At 37.8% G+C, this 22,426-nt stretch overlaps 1 protein-coding gene across 1 annotated transcript; it reads left to right on the top strand.

Annotated features, from left to right (window-relative positions):
- The first annotated feature begins 7,020 nt into the window (after positions 1-7,020).
- On the top strand, positions 7,021-22,074 carry LOC140151286 (uncharacterized). Its single transcript, XM_072173568.1, has 10 exons — positions 7,021-7,432; positions 12,197-12,291; positions 14,680-14,850; positions 15,742-15,914; positions 16,184-16,256; positions 16,671-16,809; positions 18,009-18,165; positions 18,672-18,799; positions 19,328-19,605; positions 20,264-22,074. The coding sequence occupies exons 1-10, from the start codon at positions 7,375-7,377 to the stop codon at positions 21,155-21,157; spliced, it is 2,166 nt and encodes a 721-aa protein (XP_072029669.1). The 5' UTR covers positions 7,021-7,374; the 3' UTR covers positions 21,158-22,074.
- Positions 22,075-22,426: the final 352 nt, after the last annotated feature.

Genomic DNA, 22,426 nt, shown 5'->3' on the forward strand with positions numbered 1-22,426 from the left:
GTTTCCAGTATCCAACTTCCCTATGCAACATACACACAGAGATTCGACAGGGTATCATTTGAATCCGCCCAATTTGCTTACCGCCAGTGACGTCTTAGACAAATAGTGCATTAAAATGAAACAAAAATAACCACATAAATTATATTAATTCAAAAAAATGACAGAATACAAAAAATATTATACCTCAAGTTAAGCCATACCTAAATTGAAGTATTTGGTGTGCAGCTAGTGGAAGTGTTCACGTATTTATCTCTGGAAAATGTCCTAGTAATTTTGCGGAAGGATAATTGATTGGGCGCATTTTGTACACAGAATACGCCCAAAATTGTGCAGCTTTGTTTTTGTTTATTTTTGCAGACGGTAAAAAGGTCATCGCACTTTAAATTTATCGAGAACAAAAATAATAATAAACAATTCCTTTAAAAGGAAAGTGCTTTTACAGGTTGGGTTAAAAACCCGGGTTAAAAAGCTGTTAAAGTTCCTTCAAAGCCCCGAGCATTTGTTTCTTTGATCCGGTTGGACAAACACTTGGGTCCTGATAGGACCAGTCTCAAGCAAAATGCACAAGCCTCCAGTTAAAACTTCTTTTGAGGAGTATTTGCCACTATTTGGAAGCTTTTGGAGGTATAGCATCCAAGATCCAAGATCCAAGCTCAATAAAATCCCTTTCAAAAGGGATGTGCTGGGACAAGTTGATCACAATGAGTAATATTATATTTCATTAATAAAATTGCCAAAATTATTTTGAAGTGCATAGATTAGGGTGTTTCAAAACATTTTGGTTGAATCCGTAAATAAATTCATCAGGTTTGCAGAAATTCAGAATACAAGGTTCGTTTTTCAAAACCAAAAAATACTGTTTTTCACTTGACCTGACAGTTTCGAAAGTTGGTTGAAAGTTCATTTTTTGTTAATCTCTCAGAATCGGGAACTTTTTCCCAAATTCCGATTCCTTGTCAGTTCAAATCCAATTCTTATACTTTTGCGCTCTTTACTTCGTTACGCCTCCTCAGGTTTACGTCCATCAACTTAAACCCCAATACAAACAATTTTAATGGTATTTTGAGAAAAAAGTCTGATTTTCGCAGATTTTTCTGGAAAAACTATTTCGCATTTGTTTTTGTCAAATCGTGGGATTTTACAAACGCAAGCAAGCTTTGAGACGACCCTTTTTTTTTTTTTTTTTTGGCCAAATAGTTTTTGAGTGTTTAAATCTATCTATACTAATAAAATAATAAGCGGTCTCTGTCTGTCCGGCTATGCGTTCCGCCGTGCTGCGACGCATCGATCCGATATTTGGGACATGGGTAGGTGCCGGGAAAAGCATGTTGACCGTGTGGTTTTGAAGGTCATCGGAGGTCACGGTCAAAGGTCAAATTTTCCAACTTTGTCCGATCGGGCCCAAATTTGTTGGGTGGGACCCTTGATATGAGGGGAATATAGGGGCGAAATAAAATCGAGGTCAACCGAGGTCAAAGGTCATTACGGAGGGGTCAAATTTCAAACTTTGTCCGATCGGGCTCAAACTTGGTAGGTGGAATCCTTTGTATGAGGGGAGCATGAAAAACATTATATGGAGGTCATCCGAGGTCAAAGGTCAAAGGTCATGGATTTCAAACTTTGTCCTATCGGGCTCAAACTTGGTTGGTGGCATCCTCGATACGAGAGGAATATATATGCGCAAACAAAATTGAGGTCAGCCAGTGCTCTCACAGCATCAGGGCTCTCACAGCTGCAGGTGCACTAGTACTATAATAATCATAAGCTCTGTCTGTGTGTCCGGCTATGCGTTTCGCCGCGCTTCGACGCATCAATCCGATATTTGCGCCATGGGTAGGTGCCGGGAAAAGCATATTGACCGTGTGGTTTTGAAGGTCATCGGACGAGGTCAAAGGTCATTACGGAGGGGTCAAATTTCAAAATTTGTCCGATCGGGCTCAAACTTGATGGGTGAGATCCTTTATAGGAGGGGAATATATGCCCGAAATAAAATCGAGGTCAACGGAGGTCAAAGGACATTACTGGAGGGGTCAAATTTCAAACTTTGCCCGATCGGGCTCAAACTTGGTGGGTGGGATCCTTCGTATGAGGGGAGCATGAAAAACATTATATGGAGGTCATCCGAGGTCAAAGGTCAAAGGTCATGGATTTCAAACTTTGTCCTGTCGGGCTCAAACTTGGTGGGTGGAATCCTTCATATGAGGGGAATATATGTGCGAAACAAAATTGAGGTCAACCGAGATCAAAGGTCATCTAGGGGCTAAATTTAAACTGCCCTATTGTGCTTAAACTTGATATGAGGGAGCATGAAAAAATTACATTGAGGTCATCCGAGTTCAAAGGTCATCTTGGGTCAAAAAGTATCTCTATTATCATCTGGGGTCAAAAAGTATCACTATCATGGAGATGGTGCCCTTATAGCTACAGGGCTATTACAGCAGCAGGTGCACTAGTTATTATAATATTTATATAGGCCCTACTCAGGAGCTTGTGTAATTGAAAAAAGAAGCAATAGGCATTTTCTTTCTTTAAAGCCTTAATGTACGATTTCTGTCAAATTTTAATTTTGTTATTCTTTATTCAAAATGTTGAAATAATATCTATCTATCTATACTATAATAATCATAAGCTCTGTCTGTCTGTCTGTCTGTCTGTGTGTCTGTGTGTCCGGCTATGCGTTCAGCCGTGCTTTGTCGCATCGCGCTGAAATTTCGGATATGGATAGGTAATGGGAAAAGCATGTTGACCGGGTGGTTTAGAAGGTCATCGGAGGTCAAGGTCAAAGGTCAAAATTTCAAACTTTGTCCGATCGGGCCCAAATTTGGTGGATGGAATCCTTGATACCAGGGGAATATAATGCGCGAAAAAAATCGAGGTCAACCGAGGTCAAAGGTCATTACGGAGGGGTCAAATTTCAAACTTTGTCCGATCGGGCTCAAACTTGGTGGGTCGAAAGTCGAAACCTTTGTATGAGGGGAGCATGAAAAAACAAGCGGCTAGGGGACGCAGGGGTAACCTTGTCAATCAATGGTTATTCTATTGTCCACCAAAGTTAAGCTTATGACATCACCAATCCATGATCAATCCAATCGATAGGCAATTATCCCCAGAGGACCACTACATGCAAAATTGACCAAGTTTCATGTGTGCGCATTTACTGCATGGAATAAAAGTTAATTATTAAAATTTTAAATATTACAATTTGAAATGAAATAAAAATTGATAATAATAATGAAAAATCATCATGTTTTTAAAACGTTTTAAACAGGTTAGGCCTATATTTTTGGGTTTTGGTTTTAGTAAAAACGTTTTAATAACATAAATAAATGTCATGAAAACATTTTAAAACGTTTTATATGGAAACACACTACAAAAATATTTTTCAAATGTTTTCAAAATGTTATTGAAAAATATTTTCTGCAAACATTTTTTGCCAAATATTTTGTCACCATTTAAATAATGATATGTTTGAGAATATTTGCAGTAAGTTATCAAAATTTTGAATGTTATGAAAAAGTTTAATTCCCTTTATATACCCTTAACTTATATAACCCGACATTTAAACATTTTCTGGCAACTTTTCTAACCTTTTGCGAATGATGTCGAAACTCGAAAACATTTTGTGTTTGCTGGGGTAGGGCCTAATTGAACATATTCAAAATTGAATAACACAATAAAATTACAAAAATAATATTGCAAAACTATAAGTTGAGATTTTTATATCACTGGAAACCTCTGGCTACATAATGTTTATGTACAAACTATTTCTTGCAGATTAATTCATTTAGCAAAGATATTGTGAAATTATAACGTATTGTCTATGGAGCAGCGTAATCGGGTAAATCGGGTTACTATCATAAAACTCTTTGTTGCTCCATTATTATGAACACGGAAACCCTGGTGGAAAATATGTACCTATTGTTAGGTGTTTTTAACCAAAGTTGTAAACACCTATATATTTCCGTGAGAAAATACATGATCTAAATGAACATAACTTGGGACTGAAGAATTTGTTGGCCTAATTTGTTTTATGATAAATTATGATAAATTTAACGAACTGGCAATGAACTTCCCGTTACAATACGTTATATTCTTATAATATTATCATTATTTTGTTTATATTTTTATTATTGTTTTTTTTTTATCGTAATCATAAAGAATGAAGTCATTACCATGATGACATCCTGTTGTTGAGTGCTGAACTTGCCAGGTACCTGGCTGAATCACCTCGTAAAGTATTAAAGCGCGCCGCCATAGCTTAATTCCATGATCTTGAACCTATTTTTATCGATATACATCGATCACTTATCGGATTAAGTATTGGACACAATAGATGAAGTATTTGATTGACAAGGGGAATACCCCTGCGTCCCCTAGCCGCTTGTATGAAAAACATTATATGGAGGTCATCCGAGGTCAAAGGTCAAAGGTCATGGATTTCAACTTTGTCCTATCGGGCTCAAACTTGGTGGGTGGAATCCTCCATACGAGGGGAATATATATGCGCAAACAAAATTGAGGTCAACCAGTGCTCTCACAGCATCAGGGCTCACACAGATGCAGGTGCACTAGTACTAATAAAATAATGAGCTCTGTCTGTCTGTCTATCCGGCTATGCGTTTCGCCGCTTCGACGCATCGTTCGATATTTCGGATATAGATAGGTATCGGGCATTCCACGTTTATGGGGTGGTTTGAAAGGTCATCGGAGGTCACGGTCAAAGGTCAAATTTTCAACTTTTTCCGATCGGGCCCAAATTTGGTGGGTGGAATCCTTGATGCAAGGGGAATATAATGCGCGGAATAAAATCGAGGTCAACCGAGGTCAAAGGTCATTACGGAGGGGTCAAATCTCAAACTTTGTCCGATCGGGCTCAAATTTGGTGGGTGGAATCCTTGATACAAGGGAAATATATGCCCAAAATAAAATTGAGGTCAAGCGAGGTCAAAGGTCATTACGGAGGGGTCAAATTTCAAACTTTGTCCGATCGGGCTCAAATTTGGTGGGTGGAATCCTTGATACGAGGGGAATAGATCATTTCATGTTTCAGCTGCAACCATTTGGAACAATCTGCCATTTTCGGTTCGCTCTGCCAAGAGCTTGTGTAGTTTCAAAACAAATTTGAAAACACATTTGTTCCAAAATGCTTTTAATTGACTCAAGATTTGTATATCATGAACTATACAACACTGATGAACTGTTTTTTGTTAAAATTGTTATAATATGTTTGTATCTTTGTACATTGGTTGTTTTTTGCAAAGCGCCATGAGCGTCTCTCGACGGATACCGGCGCTTTATTAAGTGTACATTATTATTATTATTATTATAAGCCCGAAATAAAATTGAGGTCAGGCGAGGTCAAAGGTCATTACGGAGGGGTCAAATTTCAAACTTTGTCCGATCGGGCTCAAACTTGGTGGGTGGAATCCTTGATACGAGGGGAATACATGCCCGAGATACAATTGAGGTCAACCGAGGTCAAAGGTCATTATGGAGGGGTCAAATTTCAAACTTTGTCTGATCAGGCCCAAACTTGATAGGTGGAATCCTTGATACGAGGGGAATACATGCCTGAAACAAAATTGAGGTCAACCGAGGTCAAAGGTCATCACAGAGGGTTCAAATTCCAAACTTCGTCCAATCGGGCTCAAACTTGGTGGGTGTAATCCTTGATATCAGGGGAACACGTAAAACTTAAAATGGAGGTCATCCGAGGTCAAAGGTCACCCAGGAGCTACATTTTAAACTTCATCTGATTTGGCTTAAACTTGGTGAAAGTAATTCTCCATATCGCGGGAGCATTATCACGGCTACAGGTGCTCTTTATACAGCTACAGGTACTCTAGTTAGTATAAATAACTGCCGGGAAGGGTTGCTGTCCATTTTAAGTTGAAATAACAAGGTGAAGTGAAAGAAACCCCACTGGTTATTTTGGCCATTTAACATGAAGTTCTATGGGAGGATATATTATCATAATTTTTAAAATTATGATAATATGTCGAACTTTGCTCTGTTGACCTACAAAGACAACAAATTTGGCCGATTCCATTTAGGTGGAAGTTGGGACATGTGTAAACATTACAAATATACAAAAAAAATCAGGTTTGAAAAAAATTAACCAATATCATATTATCTTTCTTTCTTTCTTTCTTTTCTTTCTTTCTTTCTTTCTTTCTTTCTTTCTTTCTTTCTTTCTTTCTTTCTTTCTTTCTTTCTTTCCTTTCTTTCTTTCTTTCTTTCTTTTCTTTCTTTCATCCTTTCTTTCTTTCTTTCTTTCATCCTTTCTTTCTTTCTTTCTTTCTTTCTTTCTTTCTTTCTTTCTTTCTTTCTTTCTTTCTTTCTTTCTTTCTTTCTTTCTTTCTTTCTTTCTTTCTTTCATCCTTTGCATTTCTTTCTTTCTTTAACTTTCTTTCATCCTTTGCATTTCTTTCTTTCTTTCTTGGCCTTAAGGGGCTGTGCAATAATTATGAGCCCGAGGGTAAAATGGGGGGCAAGAATTTTTTGGCGAGCCGAAAGGGGGGGCAAGCAATTTTGGCAAGCCGAGAGGGGGGGCAAACGATTTTTGGCACACATGATTCACGGGCGCATTTTTAATAATAGGCCTACGCAAATTGGGATCCCAAAAATTTGGCATGTTCAAAGGGGGGGGGGCAAAGATTTTTGGCGGGCCAAGGGGGGGGCAAGCGATTTTGGCGAGCCATTTGAAATTTTACCCCTTCGGGGGCTCATAAATTATTGCACAGCCCCTAAGTTCTTTGATCCTTTGCAGTCTTCTTTCTTTCTATCCCATCCATAGGCCTATATTGTTTATTTTCTCAGTTGTACTAGGCCTATTTAGATTGTGCAGTGCAATGTCGGGTGCAATGTGTGTCCATATCATGAAGCTTTTAACATTATTTTTAATGAAGGGTTTTTTACAAAAATATTGTCCAGTTCAGAATAAACACGTTTCCTAAAACTACTCGTGACTGATCGTGCCGATTGCACCATCATTTGCCCAGGGTGGGAGTTCATGACATACTCTACTTCTGTATGCCACACGGTGTACTACACGATGAATGAATGCGACATTGCTAGTTTTGTGAAGTTTGTGTAAGCGATGATGAAGTCGACCGGCTTTTTATTTCCTACATGGCAGCTATTGGTACAACCTTGTAACACAGTGTATATACCAATAGCTGCTTTTTGAGTTTTTGAATGTATTGGAATAGTTGATCAAAATGGCAGCCGTCAGGAAGAAACATTGATTGTGACCTCGGTGTTATGATTTACTCTAATTCCAAATGAAGACAGTGACGCCCATCTCCGATGTTAATGTGGCCATAACAAGGAAATAGTCTCCCTATACAAAGCTGTCATCAAGCGATATTCGCCATGGCCGCAGCTGCAGGTAGTGTCGACACTTCGGATGATCAACGTCCGGACGATCAAAGTAAGCTTCTTCCAATTCATGAATTCAGTATCTCTCATCAATCATCATTCATGCTCTCCTCTGTTGAAGCGCAGCATGACATTTCATGATGTATACAACAGAAAATAATCTTGTCGTCCCAGTACCAATACTGGATATCCATACCTAAAGTTTGTTCGGCTTATATAATAAGGCGGAAATTATTCGGCTTTCTTTTCTTTCTCTTTCCGTATTGTTAGTAGTATGTTACTGCGCGCGTCAATAAAGTCCCAAATCACGCTCGCTCGCGTTAAATAAATAAGCATGCGCCAGTCATGCATTACGCAACTAGCGTTAGCATTGCGCCCAACTGCGTGCATGCCATTCTATATCAATACACGGGTCACAGTGTTTATTATTTTTTCCGCCTATAAACCTTGATCGAAAAATCTATCTTCTACATGTATGCACAACGACACGATAGAACGTGTGTGCATAAGATAGAACTTGCTAATACATGTATGTAATATATCAAAATATGTCAGCATTGCGTTGACACTTTTGTAACGCTTTTAAAAAACATTTCCGAATGTCCGTTTTGGCTACAATTTTCCTGGACTAACAATAACATAGTGTATCTTTGCTTGGATTCACGTTCTTACTTTTAGAGAAAAAACACATCTTTGAAGTACATTCTGGAGAAGTTTTTAGGTCTCAGCAGTATATATGCTCCGACAACTGATCATGCCCGATTTACTGTCACCGATGTACACGCTAGAGATGACCTTGTTAATTCCATGATGACGTTTTTAATTAGGTTCATTCGGGTCATAATCATCGCTTCTTTATATTCGCTTCAAGTTAAACATCTTTGGTGACTAGTACATTTTTTTGTAACATTTTAAAAATTGTTATTGTTTGTTACAGGATTTGTTAGTAGTTTTTCTATAGATTTGTAGTTTTTAAATTGTTGTTCACTTGTATTTTGATTATGGCCATGTGTTTTGAACTCGCCACACAAAATCGGTGGCGACGTTGCATTTTTCCAGATCCTTTCGCCAAAAATGTTTATAACTTGACAACCACATGAGTTATAGACATAAGTTTGGTGTCAATTTAAAGCTGAAACTCCATACTACATGCTGTGTGAAATTCATTAATGTGTGTTTTAGGGTGTTGGAGATATGTCCATAAGTTTTTGGACTATTTAGGGTGGCGGTGGCTGAGGAAGCGGTGGCTGAGGAAGCGGGCTGTACAATCCCTATGGAAGGCACAGCATCATGAGCATTGCAGTTATATTTTTAAATTGCTCCCATTTGCAAATTATTAGGCCCCTCTCCATGTAACTTGGACCCAAGTGTCCATAAGTAAAGAGCTATTAGATAAACTATGTTTTAGGTCAAAGGTAGTACTAGTACATCTATGCTGGTACATGCGTTTGGCTAATGTCTGTTTGGTTTCCCCTTTGTACAAGTCCTGGCAATCAGCATCCTTGCATTGTATTGCATATTGCATAAGCGGTAATGTTCCATAGGCCTAATGGGGCACAGCTGGTCATTAAGATTTAATATCATCATTTATCATTTTCTGATTAGCATCTCAAATAAACTTGCGATGAAAGAAAAAGACACTAAAAAAATTACATGTTGTTCGTACAATCAACTATTTTTGAGCCAGTTCTACATGTATAAGAGCAAGCATGTTGATGTATCATAAATAGGCCTACATCGTGTACTTCACCACATGTGTTATTTGAATGTTATATTGATTTAGGCAATGATAAATCAAAATTGGGTTAAATTATTATTTTAAAGGACTTACAGTAATTAAAGAATTATTTTATCCATGTTACATTGCAAGATATCGATGTAGGTTAAGAATGTATTGTAGGCTTGTACGGATGGGACAACATAAGAATATGGAAAAGGCCCTCACTACTCTATGAACATGGTGAAACGCAACTTGGTATAACGCAATGTTTGGGATCCCTATAGCTCATGGAAGAAACCAAGTGATTATTATTGTTGTCTTGACTCAAAAACGCTTCATAACATGCATGGTAACACAAAAACACTGTAAAAAGTTTGCTCGATTCTGAGAATCTTTTAGTAGGCAATGAGGTTTAAGTACCTTCCCAAGGATACAACACGTTGACACAAGTGGGGTTCGAACTCGCAACCTATGGATTATGATTCGGGCACCTTATCCACTCAGCCACACATGCTCCTCAAAGCCTATACAGACATGTCATGTTTCACCATATTTTGTACGGTATTAACATGAAAAATATGGTGGTACTGTCAACTCCCGAAAAATACGGTATTCGATAATCTTCACCAAAATAATAATAGACTACTGATCTGAAATGACATCATTAGACCTGTTGAATTGCATGGTAACATGGCTGTTATTTGGTTGGTTAATATTTGTAAACATTGCATCAATTTGGCCTTGTCAAGTGTCAACCAATCAGCACACTTGTCTTAAAAAGTAGTAGTACATGTAGTACATTGTACATCATTTACTTTGGCATCGTAGAGGTGAGCGCTATGCTGGTTCAATGCAACAAAGCACTTGTGGTGTGTGTTTGTTTGTGTGTGACACCAAAAATGTAAATAATGGCATCCAAAGATAGGAAGAAGCCTTGATGAAAACGACGTTTTAAGGACAAATGTGATGCAATCAAACAAAATGAGTCGGATGTCGGGAATATTGATTTTAAGATACAATCAATTCAATAATAGTATTCAACTTCCTTTGTATTTTATTGCTATGAGCAACACTAAAATAGCCATACATTGTATCTGGAACCATAAGTCTAATTATTTCAGCAAAATAAAATGATATTGAAAACTGAATTTTTATTTGCTTGATCACATTACAAATTTTAACAGTATTGAGCCCTTCCATTCACGAGTACCACCTGCCGAAAAGTAAGAGTCGCTCCAAATTACGGATGGAAACGTCAAACACGTACCATTAAACATACGCATGATCTGTTAAATGTTTTGCGGTAGACGTTTATACGCAAGTCATTTTCAACCTTCAATTTTCCATTCTTCAATGCTAAACAACATTTGAAAGTAACAAAATCTGAAGACGACCTTAATAATTTACATGAAACTTGCTCTGAACATTCATTCCTTAACAACAATAGGCCTACGTCATAATAATGCATAGTTTCTGACATGTTAGTGATGTTACTGTTAGGGCCGTTGCCTTAGCAAATTTTACCTCATGTACAGCACCATTAGTACTAACCTGTTAGAAATTCCTGTATTGTGAGGTCACTGAGGTGCACCGCAAATATCGTGTATTAATGAAATCTTGCCGTCAGACGGGCTGGATCACCAACAACATTGATGCGCGTTTTACGTTAAACGCACACATCACTGATGCGTTAAACGTGTGAGAAAATAAACAGAATAACACATCCCTACTTCATATAAGTATACGTATAAGAATAAACAGTAATAAGATCCAAACCTAGTTCATACTTTTGAGCAAAAACAAGTTTTTGCTGGCAAAAACCGAACCCTGTTTTTCAAATATTTTTTAAGAACCACACCAGTCATCTAGGTGTCACTTGAGATAATTTTACAAATATTTTCATTTTCTTTTTATCAAAAACCGCCTTCCTAGCTTGGACACATCTTAGGGCTGTGCAATAATTATGAACCCCTCCCCGGAGGTAAAATTTCCAAACGGCTCGCTAAAAACACTTGCCTCCCCCCTCTCGGCCCGCCAAAAATCACTTGCTCCCCCCTCTCTCGGCCCACCAAAAAATCTTTGCCCCCCCCCCTTGCACATGCCAAATTTTTGGGATCCCAATTTGCAAACCTTAAATGGTCTATATACATGTTGCGAGCAGGAAAATTTGCATATAGGTGACGTCAATCACCCGGAATGACGTCACAAGCCGTTGACAACAAATCCGATTCAGAAGTCAAATTTGTAGTTTTCTGTGGTTTGTCCCTTTTCAAAGCGGCCAAAATACTATCATTTCTATAACTTCTCGACATGGGGCCTCCAGCCAACAACAAAAATAAAGACTCTCCTCTACATATTCGTGTGTTCAACTTCACATAAAATGCAATTTTTGCCAAGTATTTAACCTTTATTTTACCAAAATCAGCCCAGAAATGTGCTCGATTCAAGGTCAAAACAGAATGTAAACAAACTGAGTCAGCTCTGCTACAAGTCGCTCTGCTCCACGATCTATTGTGGGTTGAAAAGCGTAAGTGTAGCCGCTGTAGCGTCATGTAAAATAAGTACCCAGATGGTCGGGGCAGGGATATGAGACATGTCTCATATCCCTGGTCGGGGTCAGCTATTTAAGCATTTCCGTATGGTTTTCCTAAGCCTTTTTAGAGCGTTTTATTTAAAAGGCGCCCTAAGAATGTGCTTGCCAAAAAGTGCTTGCCCCCCCCCCTTTTAGCTCGCAAAAATTTCTTGCACCCCGGCTCATAATTATTGCACAGCCCTTATGCACCATGTTATTTACTACGGTACTCTACTTATTAATTATCAGTCTTATTTTTACTAGAATGTCTAATGACCTGTGCAGTGCGTGGAATTGGGTAGTACTCCCTGTATGAAAACTCTTCAGGGTTATCTACCTGTCTCCGAGTGGAAAAATTAAAACATCAAGACACCACTGACAAAACCTCCTCTGTTACTTTCAACTTGGGTTTTCTTGCATAAAAATACCAAGTGTCATTCCCATTGAAGGTTTGCAACACTTTCATTTCGTCAATACAAATCCTCCACAAATGTGTTTTGGGTTGTTTTCTGTCTTTATCACAGGCATCAAGAAGAGGAATCGTCCACCAAATCGACGACGACATGAAGAGCAATTGGAAGAGCTGATGAACCAAATTAGACCTCTGGAAGAAAAAATTGTATCCTTGAATTTTTTTATTTTGAATAAAAGTAATGGTCTGACAAAGACTACAATGATACGTACATTATAGTTCTAAGATGTGTCAGAAAGAACTACAATCCAGGAAAAAAATAGTTGGCACACTTGCACTAAACAATGGAAATGTGTGCCCTATCAAAATTGGAGAGGCTAGTGAAACATGCATGCAATATAAGTGAAGTACAGACTCCCCCTATATGTCACCTTCCCCACTCTCCCCATCCTTCAATGTTGGAGGGTCTCACGGACCTGTTGACAACATGGCTTGGTCCAACATTGAATTGGGGGAGCGGGGGAAGAGATATACCAAAAGACAGGCAAAGTGTGCCAACCTTTTTTTCCTGGATTGTCCGAGTCAAATCCTATATATTGCATCTGTTTTAGGTTTTTACTCAATAACTCTGGAACGGAATGTTGTATTAACTTCATATTTCACACAAAAACATGTAAAGGATAGGGCTTTACGATTAGCAAAAAAAAATTAGAAAAATGTATTTGTTTATTTAGGGAGTGGTCATTAAAAACATCGCTAATGCCTGGTTTTGCGTCATGGCTTGGGTCTGAAATTACGTGAAAACTTTTTCGCAAGAAAGGATGAATGATTTTTAAATGCAGCATTACATCGAATTGCTTCTAATGCAAATGATAAGTAAAAGAACTGAATGAGCAATTTTCAACCAGCTATTATTACTTCAAATTAATGTAATTGCACCTGTATCATAGATAGGGCAATGTTACGTATGTCTATATAAAAAAACATCATCGTTGCGGCAATTATGGTAATATTTGTACAGTGCCGTAAAATAAAGGTAGAAATAGAGAGAGAAAAAAGACGAACATTGGCAAAGATTACCGTAATAGAATGACAAATATAATATGATGAAGGATATTGTAAAATGATAATAATAAAGAAAAGAAATATAAATATATTCTGGGGCTCGAACCCGGGCACCTGCGCCTGTGTCAGATGCCCTAACCATTGCGCCACAGAGCTCTGTATCTTCAACAGGCTTAAACTATAATATAATTCTATTTGAGATGCATGTATATAAATATACGCTCTACAGACAATATACAGTCCAAAAATCACATTTTTAAGGCTTTTGTTTCATTAATTGTATATTTATCATATAGCAGGTGTTGGCTGACATTGTGCTCCACATTTAGTTTAGTTTTTGGCCGGGATAAATGACCTCGGGACAAAAAGCGAGCGATATACACGTCTTTGAAGAGTAAAGAATTTTAATATAATATTACTTTCTTTTCTTTTACAGACGTGTATATCGCTCGCTTTTTGTCCCAAGTCATTTATCCTGGCCAAAAACTGAACTAAACGCGGAGCACAATGTCAGCCAACACCTGCTATATGATAAATATACATTTAATGAAACAAATGCCGTAAAAGTGTGATTTTTGACTGTATATCGCCTGTTGAGCGATATTTATATACATGCATCTTTAATAGCATTTTATCCGAGTTTAATATTATTAATATGAATTTTATATATTGATATGAATGTGAGCATTGCTCCCTGAAAATTTGGTGGCCATACCTATTATGCTTTTTATTTTATAAGCCAAAATATGAATTTAGATGCATATTTTTGGACGAATTATCATAGCTTTAAACTACGAAAATAATTGGCAATCATATAATATTCTATTGACTTATCCCTTATTTCACAATATTTTTTATTAATATGGATTTCATATATTGATATGAATGTGAGGAATATTCCCTGAAAATTTGGTGGCCATACCTTTTATGATTTTTATTTTATAAGCCAAAATATGAAATTAGATGGATATTTTTGGAATTGATTCAGACAATCCAGGAAAAAAATAGTTGGCACACTTGCACTAAACAATGGAAATGCGTGCCCTATCAAAATTGGAGAGGCTAGTGAAACATGCATGCAATATTTATAGTGAAGTACAGACTCCCCCCTATATGTCACCCTTCCCCATTCCCCATCCTTCAATGTTGGAAGGTCTCACGGACCTGTTGACAACATGGCTTGGTCCAACATTGAATTGTGGGAGCGGGGGAAGAGATATACCAAAAGACAGGCAAAGTGTGCCAACCTTTTTTTCCTGGATTGTAGGTGAAATGCTGTCAGAAATTCAGGTTTTTCACTGCTTTAGTGCTACATGTATGAATAGGGTCAAGTAATGTATAAACTTTTATTTTAGTTCTTAAGAGTGATTACTCTCATCTGTTATCTTAAAGCTAAGAGGGTGGTCCGATTATTACACATGATGTTGTGAACAATAGGGAAAGCACCACCCTGGTATCCACTTTAAGTGAAAATGCTAGTGACATCATCACTTTCTCTGAAAGTTTTCCTTAGCGTAATCCACCCAATAGAAATCTTTAGGTAGACCGCAACTTACAGACTCTTCGGGGAAGAACAATGGTATACTGGAGAAGTTGAATACCGATGTCAAGAGACTACGAGATGAAAAGGAAGCTGCTATCACAAAGCGTAAAGCTATGGATCAGGACCTCAGAGTGTTGAATGATAAGATAGGCAAAATGGTAAGGTCATCATTATTTTGAAGGGACAGAATTATTAAGGCCTTTATGTGAGTTGTAGGACAGGAATTACATTTTTCCAGTTTTAGCCATTTAACTATAACACTGCAGTGTACTTATATAAATACAGTCAGAGCTTGGTTATCTGGCCCCCAGTTATCTGGATACCCCTAAAATCTGATATATTCAGGAGCTGAATAATAGTGATGATATCTGGGTTTGTTTTTAATTCCATCTTTATTTCGTCAATAGTTGTAGTAGTTGTAGCGATTTACCACCATATACCGTAAAATTCCGTCTACAAGCATATATATGCCTCTAAACGAGGTTTTTTTGACACAAGAGACAAGAGGCAGATACTCTCAACAAAAACGTTATTTGGAGTTAAGGCGGCTGTACAAACATGTATATTTGTAAGACCAATCTATTGCAATGTTTTTGAGAAGGGTATTGGCCTTTCATATCTTTCGTTAAAAAAACCCTTGTTTAGAGGCATATATGCTTCTAGACGGAATTCTACGGTAGTCTATGCTGTCACATTTATATTTCCATAGGTCTTAATTTATTAAAACAACAGTTTTTGGCATTTCCTAATCCTGTGAATAATTGTGCACATTGGGGGTATGGCATCCCATATCAAACCTTGGGATTTCCTTTATAGAACCCATACTATTCCTCTTGTGTGTCAGCTTTATTTGTCTCGATATTTGAGTGCAAACACAGCTACAATCAAGGAAAATGCGTTTGCGGTTTCAAATGACCATCGTATCATAATCCCGTATCCAATTTCCACAGCTCTGCCATGTATTTGAAGCAGACACTCCCCCCCTTTATGCCACACTTCCCCCCCCCCATATCAATCAATGTTGTAAAATGTTTCTTCTTTCTTCACAGAGTGATTCCTTATCCAAGCTAGAAGCCGGTTTAAAGTTCAAGACTCAGTCAGCTATTGATGATGCTATTAGAAAGTTAGATCACCAACTACAGACCAGACATTTTAAATACACGGAAGAGAACAGGATTGTCCGGGAAATTGATAGTCTAAGGCGCTCTAAAAAGAAAGTCAAGTAAGTGGAAAGGATAATATATGATAAAACAGTTAAGAATATATGGCACGGTTTTCATGAACATCCAGCAGAGGTTTAAATGTACATACAATATTAAATACCACCCGGTACCCTATAAATGTATAACTGCAGTACGGTAGTTGAAATTGTCCCTTGTTCTGTAATCAAATAAAATCATTTTTTCAATTGGTAAACAGCAGCATCTTGAAAGCATTCAAATATTGTGAATGTAATAGTTTGAATAATCAGTATTTTTGGGTTTTTTACAGAGAGTATCAAGAAAGAAGAAAAGAAATGGATGATGAAAGACTGAAGAAAATGAAACTCAAGAGTGAAAGAGATGTAAGTGGTATACTTGCATGCATATAAAATTTAATTAGGCCACTGTTGTATTGTATTGGCGTGCATGTAGTTAGGGAATGTTTTTAAAAACTCATTGAAACATATATTTTTGTCCATCACATACGTGTCTGTAGGAGTACTGGAACATTCATCTCAGACACATGACTGACATCACCAATCATGTCATTCATTGACACAGAAAATGTTTCATTGCTACTTGTACTGGACATACTCTTCTGTTGTTTCAGCAATGTATCACAATTTTATTTTTCAGGGAAAATGTTGCAAAAAAAAAAAAGAGAATCAATTTTTTTTTTGGGGGGGATGTTATAAGTTCCTGGACTAGCCTATTAAATGTCAGAAAAGATAACACAACTTTGAATGATTCTGTGTGCTTTGTATGCCCTCTTTTAGAAATATTTCTTTATGGTGAGCACCTTAAAGAGGAAAGAAGATGCAGTCAAGCAACAAATCTTGCAACTTAGAAGCAAGGAAACGGAGGCTTGGAATAGATACAAAACATCAGGACCTGAGAGGGAGGCACTCAAGAAAGGTAAGGAGCGACAACTGCTGCACGATTTACGTACTAATTGAGAAAGTGAAGTTTTTTAGGTTTTTAAATTGTGCATTATCTAAGGAGCGATTTTGGGTAAAATAAGATTTATATGGCGCAATAATATATGATCATTGGGCTTAGCATCAAGTTGTAGTTCTAAGACATGCTATGTTCAGTATGTTGTATGCATGTAAAGTGACAAGTGCACCTGCCTAAATACTTCCAAACAGGCTGTTTACAAGACAATGCTACTACAGCTGTATAACCAATTTGACATTGATGGATACAGCTGTACACTCTGCATCAAAATTAACCATCACTAGCCAGGATCAACTGCCAATCTTTTGTACAAGTAAACTGGGACTGTTAGCAGTAAGTCCAGGAGAATTTCAAGCTGGCAGTGGCGTACTAATTGTTGCCCTCCACTTGCTTGAAATACCGGTACAAAATTGACCAAATTTGTGATACGTATCTTCCATTGGACCAATTTTAGGTCACAATTATCCTCATTTTGTCCCATTTTAGCATTAACAATGCATTTTCACAAGTATTTGTCCTGACTCCTGTGTTGGTAGTGGGTCAGCAGAACAATTTTGTAATTTAACCCACTTGATAATTTTGCCAAATATGCCACTGCAGACATGCCAACTAGTACATTTTTCCCGTATTTCATGCAAGAATTTGTTAAAAATACAGGCGTACAATTTTTTCCAAAAAAAATACAGTTTTGATCATTGACAAAAAAATATATAAAAAATCACTGTGTTGTATGAATGAGACTAAATTGCAGTTGCAGACATTGCAAGTGTATATGAGGCTAAATGGTACACGAACATGGTAGTAGCACAGAGGAGAAAGAAAACAGAGAGCGTACCACCAGTCTCCGCATCATCCGATAATGGGGGCCTCATGAATATGCAAAAACTTACATCATATAATACACAGGGACTTTGACTGGTTGTACGCTCTCTGTTTCTTTCTCCTCTGTGGGTAGTAGTCATCTTCATATGTGTGTGTGTATCTAGGTTTGCCGAAAGTTCGCCATTGGGATGATGTTGAGGTCGGCCATTATGTTATGTTGAATCGTTTTTACAATCCAATTCATCTGATGTCTGATGTGGTCAGCAAGTTAAAAAGAAAGCCTTTCAACTAATTTGTGATGTCTTTGTGGCTAATTATGTTGATTTTGTTTTCAGAAATTGACAGTCTATATGAACAGAAAAGACAGCTTATTGCAGAGTTCCGTCAGCAACAGAATGAGTACCATGAACAGGCTAAGCTGTACCGGGCAGAAACTTTACGAAAAAGGGAGGAGGAAAAGAAAGCAATGGTTGAAGCCAAACAGAAAGCATGGTATGTTATTTGTAGAAGTTCTTCAATTGCATTGCTACATTTAGGTGTAACTTTAATAAATATTCATGCTGCCAGCTTCCCAAATGTATTCCTGAGTTTAGTTATAATTATATTAGTAAATAACGAGTGAAACAAAATAATGTTTTCAGTTTTCTAACCATTGACTTTTCATGGACAAATCAATGCCATATGTGAGAACTGTCCACATATAGCACCATGAGTTTCAACCACAGAAATGACAAATTTGTATTTACACAGAACAATTGGAAGTTGAACTCTTGTAGAAAATATAGTCATTGTGCAGGATACGCAACTTTTCAAATGTACATCATATCTTCTTCATTCGCATGCACACATCCTTGACCCATCCTTGATTCCCACAGGGACTGCTGGCCATTGTACGATCAAGATCTGATATGATCATTTGGTAAGGATTGTTAGGGTAATGTGGTTCTCAATTTTGGTGGTACCATTGATATATTCTTGCCTCTGATTTTACAATACAGGGATGTTTATGAAGCATCATTGGAGCCGTATGAAGAAGAGCGCCAAACATGCTCAGCTCTCATCAAATATCTGCAGAAATTCCAGACAGCTGAGCCGTTTGAGGGTCCCTCGCCAGGTGTGTCACCAAGTAAGTAGTATTTGTCTTGAACGGCTTATTAACCCTAATGCCCCAGGTGTTTTTTGGCAAGGGGAAAGGAAGGAAGGAGAAGAAGACAACTTTTTTTTCTGGGTGCGGTTTTGACCCATGGACAGGGTGCCAGACATGCATCTGGGGACAGCGCACAATGGGGTGTACCTTAGCTAGCCAAGCCTTCTTTGCCCATGTGTTCACAATGATGCAATCAAATTATGTGGGATAACCAAATACTAGTACCCGAAAACCTAGGATATATGAGATTTGATTATTTTGCTTGGAAAATTAAAATTACTTGAAGACAGAGCGTTAGCTTACTGTATTCAATTGTGTGTTTTTAATATTTTTTGATACACATAAAAAAAGTACTGACCGAGCCCGATTTTAGATTATAAAGAGCACTACAACTTCTGTTGTGTGCAAAAGCAAGAACAACTTTTTGAATGTACATAATGTGTCATAGTTATCATATCAGGTTTGTTAGCACAACAATTACAACGAGTGTTCATTTTTGTTTGACAGTTCCTTCACCAAGCGCCCCTCAAGCACCCTCATCCATGATGGAAGGAAATAAGGAATTCACTGTCCTAAAGAAAAAAGATGATGAAGATGTCTTTCTACCGATCACAGCCGTCGTCAAGAGACGCAAATCTGGGAGAAGATCACGCAAATCCTCGTGGATCAACAAACCAATGCGTCATACTGCACAGATATTCAGTCAGTTTGCCAACATTGGGTTGACAGCACCAACAACACCGGCAGATCTCACTGATGTTTTAGATCAGCTCTATGCTAAAAAGGTATTGTTGTCTTTATGCTAAAATATGTTTTGGAGGGGTCAAATAGCAGACATTATTGTTTAGTTTTGGCAGACCTTTTTGACACAGGCATGGGGTGCTCAATTCTATTGTCATTTGTGTCAGACTTCATACTGTGTCAGGAATATGCCCATTTGTAAGTTGTCTTTGCAGCAGTACACAATGCTACCAAATGTTGGTTGGTTTGTTTTTAAGAATTCATCAAAACTTTGTCCAAATATGACCTTCAAGGGATATATCATTTGACCAGCAAAAAATATTAATTTTGACATTCCTAAATGAAAACAAAATCTTGAAAGCTTTTCACACCATAAGTTTTACAAGTTCAATTCCAGGTCAAAGGTGAGCGATATACAAAAAGATGAATTGCCTGTGTATGTCAGATGACAGCCGTATACTACACGAATGACGGAATAAACAGCCCACATGCTAGATGCTCTATGTTACTTAAAGAATCAAACTGTTTTGTGTCAAATTCAGTAGGCTTACTCACACACTACATTATTCTCCTTGATATTGATAATAAAGCTGGTCTTCCATTTTGGGTGTTGAAATTAAGTATCTGTGTATCCCTTTAAAAGATTAAATCTACTTTTCTCTTCTGTCTCCTGATCATACTCATCTTGTCTTCCATTTCCAGCAACAATACAAAGAATTCAGCAGGAGTGCCATGGCAGGTGGACATCGACGACACCTATCAGGCTCATCAACCTTGTCTACAAACTCTTCCCAAGCTACATCAGATGTAGAATCCTCTCAATACTCAACCATTACATCAATAGATAGTACTGAGTATAGTACTGAGTATAGTACAGAGGACAGAAGCTCTCCCAATAGTACAGAGCTTAGGACTCACTTAGGAGAAGAAAAAGATGACTCTAATAGTATCCATGATTGTGAGGAGTTAGATGAGGAACAAGAACAAAGTAAACTAAAATGTAAAGATAAATCTGTGCCTAAACTGAACACAAAATTAAGTGCCTTAAATATATCTGCTGCTCAGTCGTTACAAGCAAAGAAAAATAGTGAACAAATGCCTTTGCAAACTGAATCCCAAATTGAGCTTGCTCTCCCTTCTCATACACTGGAACCGGAAGCCACAGGAGATGGCGGTAGCAGCAGCAGCGCTACAGAGAGTACGCTACCAGAAACTCCTCTGAGTGACATGAGCGCACCTTTTGATACCCATTCGGGTGACGGGCTAGACTCAGGTATTGACGAAACCAGAGTAGGGGGGAAATCAGAAAAGGGCATTCTAAATGAAGAAGATGAACTGAACGAATTCATCGATAATGATCCCTTGGATGGGGAGAAATTAGCGGACATGAATGCCAACAACCCTGTCATTGCATCCACTAGCACATCCAATGAGGAGATGAACAATTGCCACAATGCAAAGCAGGACCAACTAAGCTGCAATATAGATGGGGATATCGTTGAGGATACCGCAGGTCTTCATCTTAATACAGAGTCAGAGTCTTTCCATGAACAAGTCCACCAACGAGAGCAATCTGCGCAAGAAGTGACGTCATGACGGAAACATATGGTGCATTAGTAAGAAATCAAAGTGTGTAAGAGTATGTATTTGTGAGGATGGGTTTTTTTTAATATAGTTCAGGTCTGTACTTATTATATGCCATAAGAATCTTTCAGATCAGTTGTCGGTTATTAATCAAACAGGTTAAGCAAAATGACGACACAAAGTTAGGGAATTGTTGTTGAACATTTTCACAGCATGCCCAATAACAGAATTCTTTGGTAATATTTTTGTCAAAAAATGAAAAGAGGGAAAATGTGAACTTGTTTTTACTAGTGTGTCTCTTCTCAAGTTGAGAGTAATGCCATGTTGGATTTTGCAGTGGCAGATTCAAATCGCGCTGGGCTTATACACACACACCCCCACCCACATAGCTGGGCGAAATATCCGTATGCTGGTGGCGTATATGCACTGATTCAAATCTGCCACTGCAAAATCCACCAGATTACTCTCAACTTGAGACGAGACACAATATAGCAGATGACTTCATGAGCAAAATACCCATTAATCAATTAATGTAAGGAACATGATATCCTGCATGTCCCTTAAATGCCTCAAATTGTTGTTTTATATCAGCCTGGAACTGAAAAGCAACTGGCCAACATTGCCCTTATTTTGCTTGATCCATTCACAAATATTGAATTAATGTTGCCAAATCCTTTTAGCTCTAGAACTGAATGTGCAAATCGCCAACAAAGTCACCCCAATTTATCCTGAACCATTGCTTTATATGAGGAAAATGGCCACAAATTATGGCAGGAATTTTGTCAAATCATGTAAGTATATTGTAGAATTACCATATATTGTAAATGAAAATCTTCAAAAATGACCCATGATTGGGCTATCATAGAAACATAAACAATGAGACTTATCAAGCGCATTTTACAGAGTAAGTAAAGCGCTTGTCACATGTGTGATAACAATGAAAACAAAAAGGTCATATTTTGGCTGGATAGATGTAAGGATTGGCCAGTGGAATTACTGCATGATATTAGCACCTCTGGTCAACCTGCATCGCATGACCTGAAAGGACTCTGCCAGAGTTGGTTTTTCATGGCAGAGATGTTCATAGTACACACATATATTTGGGATCCTTAATTTAATATTCAGAGTGTATGGCTATTAACTGTTTGGGATCTCTAGACCTTCCAGTCCCAACTCATTCTTCACATTTAACTTCACAAGAATTGCCAAAATGTATTTTATAATAGTGTAGCATCTAAACTTCATGGTCCAAGATACATAAATAGTAAATACAATGTTCAA

This window comes from Amphiura filiformis, chromosome 4 (genome assembly GCF_039555335.1).
Source record: "Amphiura filiformis chromosome 4, Afil_fr2py, whole genome shotgun sequence".
NCBI classification, from domain to species: Eukaryota; Metazoa; Echinodermata; class Ophiuroidea; order Amphilepidida; family Amphiuridae; genus Amphiura; species Amphiura filiformis.